General features: G+C 47.0%; 1 protein-coding gene across 4 annotated transcripts in view; it reads left to right on the top strand.

The window, feature by feature from the left end:
• The window catches only part of B3GNTL1 (UDP-GlcNAc:betaGal beta-1,3-N-acetylglucosaminyltransferase like 1), a 70201-nt gene that overhangs the window by 26641 nt on the left and 31430 nt on the right, over nucleotides 1–12130 (top strand). For all 4 annotated transcript variants that reach the window (XM_056115267.1, XM_056115269.1, XM_056115266.1 and 1 more), the window contains exon 5: nucleotides 10333–10398. In XM_056115267.1, the coding sequence (XP_055971242.1) occupies nucleotides 10333–10398 (66 nt within the window). The remainder of the gene's footprint in view (nucleotides 1–10332; nucleotides 10399–12130) is intronic.

Here is a 12130-nt window from a genome sequence, read left to right as displayed (position 1 = left end):
CTCAGCCATTCCTGGGTGTTAGTCTCCCTTTATGTTGCTTTATGTTCCCCAGATGAATGCAATCTTTCTGTGTCTATCCCGATCTTTCTGACTCATTTCACAAAGGCCTTCTTTAAATCAATGAACGTTAGACAGAGCGGCATCTTGAACTCCTGAGAAACCTCAATGAGCTTGGTTATTGTGTGGATATGGTCGATGGTGCTGAATCCTTTGCGGAACCCGGCTTGCTCGCATGGTTGTCCTTCATCTAGTGTTCTGCCAATCTTATTTAGGATGACTAGTGAACAACTTGTAGATGACAGACAATAGGCAGATCGGGCGATAGTTGCCAATGTCATGGATGTCTCCCTTCTTGAACAGTAGTACGGTCCTGCTGGTTTTCCATTGGGACGAAACCTTTCATTCAGACAGGTAGCGTGTGAAGAGCCGAGCCAGTGTATTGATGAGTACTGACGGCAGGTTCTTCAGGTGTTCAGGTCTGACTTTGTCTGGGCTGGGTGCTGTTCGTTTCTTTACTGACGAAATGGCGTGTCGGATTTCGGAAGGGAGAACATTGGGAACGACATATCCATCCTGTGGAATTTGGTATGTCGGCAAGTGGACATGGCTATCGAAGAGATTTGAGTAGAAGTCATGAATAATCTTCTCCATTGCCCTTCTGAAGGATGTGATAGATCCATCAGGAGGTTGAGGTTGAGGTCTTTAATCCATTTTTTTTTTTGCTTTTTTGCTTTTAGGGTCATGCCTGGCAATGCACAGGGGTTACTCCTGGCTCTGCACTCAGGAATTACTCCTGGCGGTGCTCAGGGGACCATTTTGATATGACTCTTGTGCGTGGTGTTAGGTAAAGGTCTGAGCCCATTTTTTTGCATGTAGGTACTATGACTGGACTTCTGGTTGAGGTGCTGGGGTGGGGGAAAGTAGTCTTCCAGAGACACCATGCACCAACAGCCTGTGCCCTTCAAGTTTTGTACCTGGTTCTGCTTGAGGACCCTGGTTCTTGCTTCTGAGCAGGCATGTGCAGAGCTACCAAGTCAAATGTAAAATCTGCACCAGACAAGGGGAACAGGTTTTCTGATTGGCTGGCACCATAAGCATGTAGCAAATTGGCAACAGCACTGTTCTGAGTAGAGGGAGACGATCAGCACTGTTCTACAGACCAGGTGCTCAGAACCCTGTTTTCCAGGTCTTTTGTTGTGAGACTCAAGAACTCAAGAACCTCCAGCTAAAAGCCAGTGTTGCCCTTAGTTCCTCAGGTTGTAGCGTGGGTGAGCCCTGTCTTTGGGTAGCTACAAACCAGCAAAGAACTGTGTATGCGGATTCTTCTACTTTTTTTAAAAGTTGCTGTTCCGGGGCTGGAGCAATAGCACAGCGGGTAGGGCGTTTGCCTTGCATGTGGCCAACCTGAGTTCGATTCTTCGATTCCCAGCATCCCATATGGTCCCCTGAACGCCGCCAGGAGTAATTCCTGAGTGCGGAGCCAGGAATAACCCCTGTACATTGCCGGGTGTGACCCAAAAAGAAAAAAAAAGTTGCTGTTCCTCATTCTAACACTCATGCTCAGCAGGAATTTGGGGGACAGAGCTTGTACAGGAATGGTTCAGGAGAGCCATGTGGGCCGAAAGGTCCCCACTACCCAGCTGCTCTTGCTCCTCTGTCCCGGCACCAGGCACCTGCACCAGCCACTCCATGCACAGCATACAGCGTGTCGTGATGTTGTTCTTGGCAACAGTGTGTGCTGAGCTCAGGTTTGTGAGAGATCGATGCCCCAGACTGGAGTGATTCTTTGAGACTCTATTTGTATAGTGTTTTCCCTTTAAGGCTCAGGAAAGAAGGATGGCTGGGTGTTTGTTCAGCTGCTCCTTCAGTGCCTGGTCTGAAACTTGCTAGCCAGGGGGAGATGGCTGGGAATGCAGATTCTGGGCCCACTGCAACACAGGCTTCAGGTCTGGAAGGCATGCTGTATCCACAAACTGCACAGCTGCCTGTGTGTGCCCTGCATGTACTTCCCTGGGTCACTGGTGGGCTGGCCCTGGGCAAGGAGCTGCATCCTTACCTAGTGCCAGTTGTGACGTCTCTGCCAGTGACAGTGCTTGCTCTCACTGTTCACTTCTGTCATTCCCGACCCTGCCAAGCAGCAGTGACACCTCCTGCACCTAGTATTGCCAGGCCTGATGGTGAAGGGTTGTGCTCACACTGGGAGGGGCTGCAGACTTGGAGATGTTGGAAAACAGATTGGCCGAGGTTAAGAAAAGACAAGCGTGAACAAGTACTCAAGAAGGGCACTGTTTGCTCCACCTTGCATGTACTCTGGGGCTCACCCCCAATCCTGCCAGTCCAGAATCATCTTTTCCTCTGTCCTTGGAAGGCCAATCGATAGCACAGCGGGTAGGGCGTTCGCCTTACAAGCGGCCAACATGGCCGACCCGAGTTCGATTCCTCCGCCCCTCTCGGAGAGCCCGGCAAGCTACCGAGAGTATTCGATATGCCAGACACAGTAACAACAAAGTCTCCAATGGAGACGTTACTGGGCCCGCTCGAGCAAATCGACGATCAACGGGAGGGCCTTTACCTTTACCTTTACCTTGGAAGGCCAGAGAGGCTTTTTGTGTTTTTTTTTCTTTTTGTGTCACACCCGGCAATGCACAGGGGTTACTCCTGGCTCTGCACCCAGGAATTACTCCTGGTGGTGCTCAGGGGACCATATGGGATGCTGGGAATCGAACCCAGGTCAGCCGCATGCAAGGAAAACTTCTCTGCAAACCCGAAAAGAGCTGTCACTGTCCTCCCGTTGTTCATCGATTTTTCTCCAGTGGGCCCAGTGACTTGGAGACTTTGTTGTTACTGTGTTTGGCATATCGAATACATCACAGATAGCTTGCCAGGCTTTGCCATGTGAAAGATACTCTCGGAAGCTTGCCGGGCTCTCTGAGAGGGGCGGAGGAATCGAACTCGGGTCGGCCATGTTGGCTGTGCGCAAGGCAAACGCTCTACCCGCTGTGCTATGGCTCCAGCTCACCCGAAAGAGCAAGAAGGCAAATTGAGAAGGCACAATAGTCTAAGCTGGCTGCCAAGGGGCGGGGCTACGGGAGAGGGCGGAGCCTGGGACGAGCTGGCAGTCAGGGGCAGGACTGTAGGAGAGGGTAGAGCCTGGGATGAGCTGAACTGGCATTCAGGCGGGGCTACAGAAGAGGGCGGGGCCTGGGATGGGCTGGAAAGGGCGGGGCTATGGGAGAAGGTGGGGCTACAGGAGAGGGCAGGGTCTGGGACAGGCAGCAGGCAGGGGCGGGGTCATAGGGGCGGAGCCTGGGATGCATTGATTTGGCCATCGGGGGCGGGGCTTCAGGAGAGGGCGGGGCCTGGCACGAGCAGTCATTCTTTTCCTGGTATTTCCTTACCCACTAACTAGAACCCCCTGCAGTGGGGCTCTGAGAATGCACACACGCAGCACCAGGACTGATCAGTACTTTACACTTTTCCTGGTAGCCAACATCCAGAGGCTTTCTCACTGGGACCCCAGACTGCAGAATTGACAAGGTCCCCTGGGCACCTGGCCCCAGAGGGCTGGACCAGAATTATAAGCCACAGAGCCATTCCCAAAAGGGTCTGTGATTTGGGATTTTGTTTTTGTGTTTGAGCTACACCCAGTGGTGCTGTTGAGGGCTACTCTGGGCTCAGTGCTCAGAAGTTGTTCCGTAGTGTGCAGAAAACCGTGTGGCATTGTGGATCAAACCTAGGGCTCTCTCATACAAAGCATGCACTCTGGCCCTTTGAGCCATCTTCTAATCCTCATATTTCTGAAGGTATCATGGAATGAGCTTAGACTTCATTTTTTGGCTGAATACTGTCTGTGGTATTATATTTTAAAAATCCATTTGGCAGGGATATTACTTTCATAGGATGAAACTCATCCATCCTGAATATGCAGCCAGTGAGTGTGGCAGCTACCAACACCCGTGTATTGGCTCCTCTGCATTCTAGCCCCTTCCAGTCCTACCCGCTTTGGAAGCAGCTTTGGGTGTCATTCCTTTAGACTTGTATCCAATGCTTTTGCTGTTCTAGAACTTAAGGTACATGAATTCATATACTTGACTCTTTGACTCATCATGTTTTTGAATTTTATCTTTGCTATTATTTATGCGGGTATTTGTCAGGACAACATAGCAGACAAGAGGTCATAGTCCTGGCAGGTCATTCGCAGGTGATAGCATCACTGTCCTGCCCCCCCTCAAAAGAATGGACCCTCTCCCACCTCCCACAGGAAGACTCCATTGCTCCAGAGAACAGCTGTCCTGCTCAGCACCTGCTCTGCCAGGGAGAAGCACCACAGCCTATGAAGAGCTACCATTGCCCTGCCCCTTGCTGTCCTCCTGTGAGCTTTGTTCAGATCAGTATGCCCCACCCCTCCCTACCTCTGCCTCGCCATTTCTTTTCCACTGGAGTTGTTAAGAAGGTACCTAGCATGCATGTCCTAAATTGCTGTTCTTCCATCTCTTCCCATGTATGGTTCTGCTGTGGTAGAGGTGTGACTGACATCTCATTAAGCAGTTTAGCCTTTTTTTTTAAATCACTGAATAGCATTTTCCAGAATACAGATAAATCACTGGTTGATGATGCATGCAGGCATCCAGTAATGAGCATTTGGGTCACTTCCAGTACTTGACTATTATGAATAAAGATGCTCTGAAAATTTGCGTTTTACCATGGACATGTGCATTCTCTCTTGAGCAAATACCTAGGGAAGGAGCTGCCAGGCAACATAATATGTATCTATTTAACTTTGTAAGAAATGTCAAAACTGTCTTACAAAGGCTAGGGATATTTCAGTCTCCTGGCAACTGGTTGACAATAGTTTGAGCAGCTTAGTGTCACTTCAAGTTGGATGCTCTGTCCCCTTGTGGCCTTAGTATGCATTTCTCTGATAGCTATAATATGTGGAACATTTACTTAGGTGTTTTGTGATGGTATATCTCTCTTCCTGTTAGAAGTCTTTTTGAATCTTCTATTTTAAAATTCTAGAATTAATTTTAAGATAAAAAAACCCTTTATTTGAGGCCAGTAAAGTACAGCAACTTGGGTGTTTGCCTTGCATGCTGCTCCACATGGCCCCGATGCACCGCCCTCTTCCTACCCCTTGAGTTACCATTGTAAATGTTTGTTGAAAATCAGTCAGTGGACTAAGAATAGTATGTATCTGTTTTATGTCAGATCCTGATCTGTTCTATAAGGGTTTACTCCTGGCTCTGCTCAGGGACCACTTCTGGAAGAGCTCTCGGGACAGTATCATATGGGGTGCCAAGGACTGAACCAGGGTCAGCAATATTCAATGCAAGTGCCCTCCTGCTGCACTATCGCTCTGACTCTGCGTCATCTAGTTGTGTTGGAAAAAGTTTTGTATTATACTTCTTAAAACTTTGTTTTCCCATTTCAAAATTGTTTTCTTTTGTTTTAAGTCTTCTGAATTTCTGAAAATTTTCAAATCCACTCCTCAGGCTTCCTTGAATTTTTATTGGAATTGCAGTGAATTTATAGATACATATGTGATCTTAATAATATTGAAGCATCTAATCCATAATTATGGTATAACTGTATTTTATATATTTTATTATATAGGTCTCACGTTTTTCTCAGGAATTTTTTGTGGTTTTTAGTATATAGCTGTTGCATAAATTTAATAAAATACATCCCTGAAGTATGTTAAGGATTTGAGTGCTATTGAAAAGCCTCCCTGTTTTATTGCTAGAAGTAGGCTAAACTGGGGCAAAAAAAAGATAGCTCCAAGAGATGCAGTGCTTGATTTTCAGCACTGCATGCCCGTCAGGCCTTGCTGGCTGTAGCCCTGATCCCCCAACACCTCTGGGCCTGAGCACCAAACTCCTACCACAGTTGTTCTAGGAGTTGCCGCCAGTCCCATGAGCATTGCTGGGGAGCTCCTGGCCCCTGCGCCCTGCCCACCGCCAGTAGGGAATATTAAGTTACCCTGTTCATCTTAGTAGTTCTTTGGACTTTTGTGTATTGTTTTTCTTATTCTTGGTTTCTTCTCAGGGATCACTCCCTAGTGTTACTCAGGAGATTATATATACCTGGCCAGCAGCATGCAAGGCAAGTGCTCTACCTGCTACACTATATCTCTGGCCCCAACGGGATCCTCTTTCTTCACCTTGAGCAGCCCGTCCTCACCCTCCCTCCCACCAGCCCTTCTGCCATTGCCAAAATTCCTGTTTGACCTGTGAGTCCAGTCACGCCCTCTCAGAACATTTCTCTACCCCAAAGCTACTTATCTAGAAGCTCCAGCTTCTTTTTGTTGTTTAAAATGTGTATTTTTTATTTTTTTAATTATTTTTATAAAAGACCAAAGCTATAATTGTTGATATAATTCTAGAGCTGAAATTGATTAGATAACAAAGCTCTAATATCAAAATCAGTAAGTATAAAAATTAAATTTTATGTGAAAATTGTTATATCTGATCACAGGGTTAAGTCCTTGCCTAAGAATTTATTAAGCTGTTTGTTGCGCGTTGAGCCATCTGTGTCATTGTTTTTGTTTGTTGTGTTTAGTTGGCTCCTATGTTACTTTCCCATCTAATTTGGTGTGCTCCTACTGAATTTCTGTATTGAGGAATTAGGAGGTGTCCCATGGCCACATAAGTGGTGATGCAGTTCAGAGACTTCAGGATCTCTGGTCTGGATCAATGAGTTCATATGGCAGTGGTGACTATGGGAGGTGAGCGTGGCTTCTGGGGCTTCAGGAAGAGGGGGAGGGCAGGGGAAAGGGAGGTTGCCTACCCTGACTCCAAGAAACATCAGACTTCTTAGCCTGGGCACCAGGGGTACCTGAAATTTTTTGCAATTTGGTGTCTTGAGCATAGAATATTCATGAAGTGGTGGAGTTGAGCCCTTTGCATGGCTGCAAAGGTGGAGTATGAGTGCAGCTGCCAGGACTTTGGCAGGGCAAAACTCCTCCCCTCTTTATTTAAACACTGCTTTACAAAGTTGCTCGTGATTATTTGTTACAGGCATTCAGTGTTCCAACTCCAAACCTACCACCACTGTCACCATCCCTCCACCATTGTCTCAACCACCGGACAAGCCTGCCTCCATAGCATGCACACAGTAATTTTTTTTACCACTTTGTTACCACTAAATGACTGATGGACTGATTTAAAAAATACTTCAGTAAAAGATTTGTGAAAATTGGGGGCTGGAGCAATAGCACAGCGGGTAGGGCATTTGCCTGTATGCGGCTGACCGTGGTTCGATTCCCAGCATCCCATATGGTCCCCCGAGCACTGCCAGGAGTGATTCCTGAGTGTATGAGCCAGGAGTAACCCTTGTGCAACGCCGGGTGTGACCCGAAAAGAGAAAAAAAAGATTTGTGAAAATTGTTGTATTTCACCATGGGGACATTAAGCTTTTTTCTGAAGGTTTACTAAGCTGTGGTTGCAACTTAAGCCTTTGGTGTTAAAGTTTCTGGTAGTTGAGATTAGTGGGCTTCTTCATTACATTTCCATTCAATCTGGTTAGTATGTTAGTATCATAGATTTTGAAGATGTCACCCAGCCATGAATGTGGCCATGTGCTCTAGAAAATTCAGAATATTGAACTGGGCAGTCTGACAGGAAGCCAGGTTGTAGCTCTTTAGGTGTGAGTGTGACTGCAGGGGCTTTGGTAGCACAGGAACGTGGCTCACCCCCTCCCACAATCACCCCAGAGGTCTCATCTGGGACTGTGTATCTGAGAGATTTTTGTGGCTAGGGGATCTCTTTTGAGATTTATTTATGAGTCTTGGAACATGGCCAGTAGACAAACTTACATGGCAGTGGCGGTGGGACATAGGCTTTGCTGCCGGGGCTTCTGGGAAGTACAGGGAGGTTGGGAGTGAGTGTCCATCCCAACTGCGAGAAGGCCCAGAGTTTCATAGGGTAGAACTTCTTAACTCAAAACATTTTTAAAAATTTTTTTTATTTTATAAGGTTCCTCCGCCCCTCTCGGAGAGCCCGGCAAGCTACCGAGAGTATCTCACCCGCACGGCAGAGCCTGGCAAGCTCCCCGTGACATATTCGATATGCCAAACACAGTAACAACAAAGTCTCCAATGGAGATGTTACTGGGCCCACTCGAGCAAATCAAGCAAAATTTTATAAGGTAGTTCACAATATTTTATTACATTTAATATGAAAATACCAATCCCACCACCATTACACTTTCCCACCACCAAATTTGGGATGTTTCCATCCTAAGTCCCAATCCCTGTCCCAAAGCACAACCAAAATAATATATTCCATATAGTCTGTTATAAAAACTGATGAAAATGCTTACAAAAAGGTATTCATATGGGAAACAGTTTGAAGATTGTTCTATTTTGGCAGGAGCCATTAAGACATTCTATAGGATATCACTAACATGTTAAAGGATGAGTGATGTCAGGTTTCATATGTATATATATGAAAATATGTATATATGCATATATACATATTTCCCTGTATGATTTGTTGCCTACTATCTGAACCCCATCAAATGTGGTGTGGTACTCATGGAGAATGGGTAGGAAGTGTCTTATGACGTGTTGCCCGGCTGCGAATGCTGCCTCGCAGTCCAGGAATATGTTCACTCTTGCATGAGGCTCGGCCCGAGTATGTCGGGAGCAGCATTGAGCAGGACAGCTATTGGGTTCTGGAGATTTTCGGCTGCCGGGGCTGGGTCCCTTGAGGCGGGGAGGTCTCTCACTCGACCCCCTCTGGGGCGCCCCGAGTGAAACAGCCTAGCATGGCGTCCAGTGGCATGGCTATGGTGGGCTTCATGTTATGCTCCCTTCCAGGAGAAAAAGCTGTGTGATCTGGATGGTGGCCGATGATGAGATTAACTGGCGCCAGCAGAAGGTGGCTTATGGGTGTGACCCCTGGGTGGCCGAGACTGGGGGAACTTAACTCAAATTTTAACTGGAATTCTTTGACTAGTTAGCTTTTTCTCTACCCAAAATTTGAATGATTGTAAAGGATCTGTGGTCCGGATCAATGAGTTCATAAATGGCAGTGACTATGGGAGGTGGGCGTGGCTTCTTACAAATTTGAATGGTTGGAAAGGAAACAATATTACATTTTGAAGTAATATTATTTTTTTGGTGATACGTCAAATATTCTTTTCCCTCAGTTGCCAAGAATATTTTAGCAATCGGGGGTCTTTATTTTGTACGAACAAGCATAAATGCTTTTGCATCTTCCTTTGTGTAGGAGGAAGGGTTCAGCTCTAGTACACTCTAGGGTAATGGCTTAACATGAAGACCCTGAGTTTCTGTAATTCAGCCTTCACAGCCTTTGAGTCTTTCCTTTGACCCCTTTCCTGTGCCTCTCAGATGCCAGCAGCTGGCTTCTGTTCAAACCAACTCCTTGTATTTGGCACCAGCAATGAGCTTGTGGACCTGGTCCAGAGTTGGCCTTTCCTCAGGATGGTGTTGACAGACTGGCCAGGCAACCTATGGAAAGTGGTAAGGATGATAGCCCAGCAGCAGGCACACATCTCACTTATTGGTAAAAGCTCTGCATTTTATTCTCCAATCTTTCAGCAGTGTTTCCTCTTGGAAATAGCCTGGGAGAACACAGTGAATGGAGTCACTGTGAGTGCTGTGGGTTTGAGTACCTGTTATGCTCTTCATTTTGTGTCTTGAATGTGTGTCATGGCATTCACCCTTGAATTTCTTGGCTTGTTGGTCAGTGTGGTGGAGGCCTTCATTATTCTCTTTGTGCCTGCTAATGTTGTTCTTCACTCACATATCCAGCTGAGGAAGTGATCTATCAGTAGTGGAGTGTTTATGAGAGCTGGGGATTTCTGAGCGCCATTTCTTATAGACCCTTGAGCTGTATCCTGGAGTTCTCAGTTAAGTCTGTGCTCAAATTTTAACCCTCACTCTAATGGCTCTAAAACTTGGAATGAGTTTCCCAATTGTGACTTCCTTGGGTACAAAATAGAGGTATTATTAGCAACTCTGTCCACAAAGACAGAAGATTCTGATCAATAATAGTACAAGTGAGGGTTTTTTGTGAATGGTGAGAAAATATTTCTGTCATGAGCAGCAACTTCATTGGTTTTCCAAGTATTTTTGAGGTCAACCAAAATAGGTACTTGCAGTGAGGGTTCTAGAAAGACATGAGATGCCTTCTCCCAGAAGACAGTTTGGTACAGGGCTCATTACTGGATGATAAAGTATGTGAGAAGCTGCGGTCCTGAACCTTTGAGCACTCACCTGGGTTTGTGGGTGGGTGGTCTCCCTGCCTTTGTACACCTGGGTTTGTGGGTCCAACTTCACCTGAGTTTAAGGTGTGTTTCTCATTGCAGGACGATGTGATGATGCCTCAGAGGGTGAGGCTGCAGTACGAAGCAGCTGTCCAGCACCCAACAAGTGTGAGTACTGGGTCCTTCCCACAGGAAGACTAAGATGTTTGAGATCTTTTTCCTAGTGTATATAGAGTCAGTGTATGGTAAGACCCCAGGTCAGGGGCAACCGACTGCTGGTCTCTGGCATTCCCCTTCAGGGAGAGCAGACCCCTTGTTTTCAGGAGTTCTTAGTGCTTTCAGATGGGCATGGTCTGGTTTTGGTTTCTTTTTTTTCCAGTTAGCTTTTTACAAGTTGTGCAGCTGGATGTGAAAGCACAAGTTGGCAGTGAAGATAAGTGTTTGACAAAGGAAAAGCAATTTGTGGACAAAAGTGGCTCTGTGAGCAGGCCCTCACGGGCACTCTAGTAGTTGTTCACAAGAGCTCAGAGCACACTTCCTTGGGGCAAGATTCCTCTAGAAGTCAGTGGATATCTGTTCTTCCCAGGTGCAATTGTTTTTCTTCCATTAGCCAGGACTTTGAGTTTTGGATTAGTCAGCTGCTCTCCATCAAGCCACGTGGCATCCAAGTCTGCACTGGACCCTGTTCCCAACCCTTGTCTGCACGGTGAGACCAGTCCCCAGTCTGAGGCTGCAGTCTTTGGCCCTGTATTTCAGTTGGACTTGAATCCTTAAGTTTGTCATATCAACATAAACAAGTCCTTAACATTCATGTAGGAGGACTTTTTTAAAAAACTCAGTTATTTATTTATTTTTTAGTTACAAAGTTGTTCATGATTGGTTTTCAGTCATACAATGTTCCAACATGATAGCTTCATTTCCCACCACCAATGTCCCCAGTTTCCCTCCCACCACCACCCCCACCTGCCTCTATGGCAGCCTCTCCCTCTCCCTCTCTTTCTCTCCCTCTCCCTCTTTCCCTCTCCCTCTCATTTCCCTCTCCCGCTCCTTAACGTGCTGCTGTGTGTGCCCGATGGCAGCTGATGTGCTTATGGCTTGCTGGCCTGGCTACAGCTCATGCACCACTGTAGCATGTCCTTGTCACAGTCCCCTGCAACCCCTCCTCTTGACAACCAGAGGACGGGTATTTAGAGTACTACTGCCTCCTCCACTCTCTGGTCTTAGTCTTCCCTCATGGAGTTGGTCCCTGGTCTGAAAGAGGAAATATCAGTAGGCCCTGACTAAAGGTTCCACCAGCAGTGGTGGTAAGCCCAAAACCTGTCCACATGTCACAGAACCTCATTTCCGCCACCATTCAGATGCTCCAAATTGTGTAATGATGGCCCTGACCTTAGCCACAAACCAGCCATGTTCCCCTGTGCACTGACTCTGCATGTCATGGCTCACAGCATGGCACAAGGTGGTTCTGTTTTCTGTGGCCTTTGCTGGACACATTGGACTGGACAGTGTGGCCTAGAGCCATTGGAAGGCCCCCACACTCACACCCATGCAGGCAATTCCAAGTTGACCTAGAGCCCTTGGTGTACACTCATGATAACAGCCTTTCCTCACAGCCAGTGCTGGCTGGAGGACGGTGTTTGGAGAACCAGTGGGGAGCACGTGGCTTGTGATGGCCCCACCATCAGAAAGAGTGCAGATGGAATACAGTCTTGGCCCTAGAGAAGGCCTTTGGGCTGTGTGTCCCCCTACCACCACCGCCAGCAACAACAACCCTAGGTCCTTTCTTCCACAATTCTGCTCTTCTTCCTCTGTCCAGTCTGCTGAACACAAGAACCCCAGATACAGTCACAGGAAATTCGAGACACAAATTTCCACCTGTTGACACAAATGCTGTCGCTCA

The sequence above is a fragment of the Sorex fumeus genome, unplaced genomic scaffold (assembly GCF_029834395.1).
Source record: "Sorex fumeus unplaced genomic scaffold, SorFum_2.1 ptg000029l, whole genome shotgun sequence".
NCBI lineage: Eukaryota > Metazoa > Chordata > Mammalia > Eulipotyphla > Soricidae > Sorex > Sorex fumeus.
This window is presented reverse-complemented; position numbering and strand designations above follow the sequence as displayed.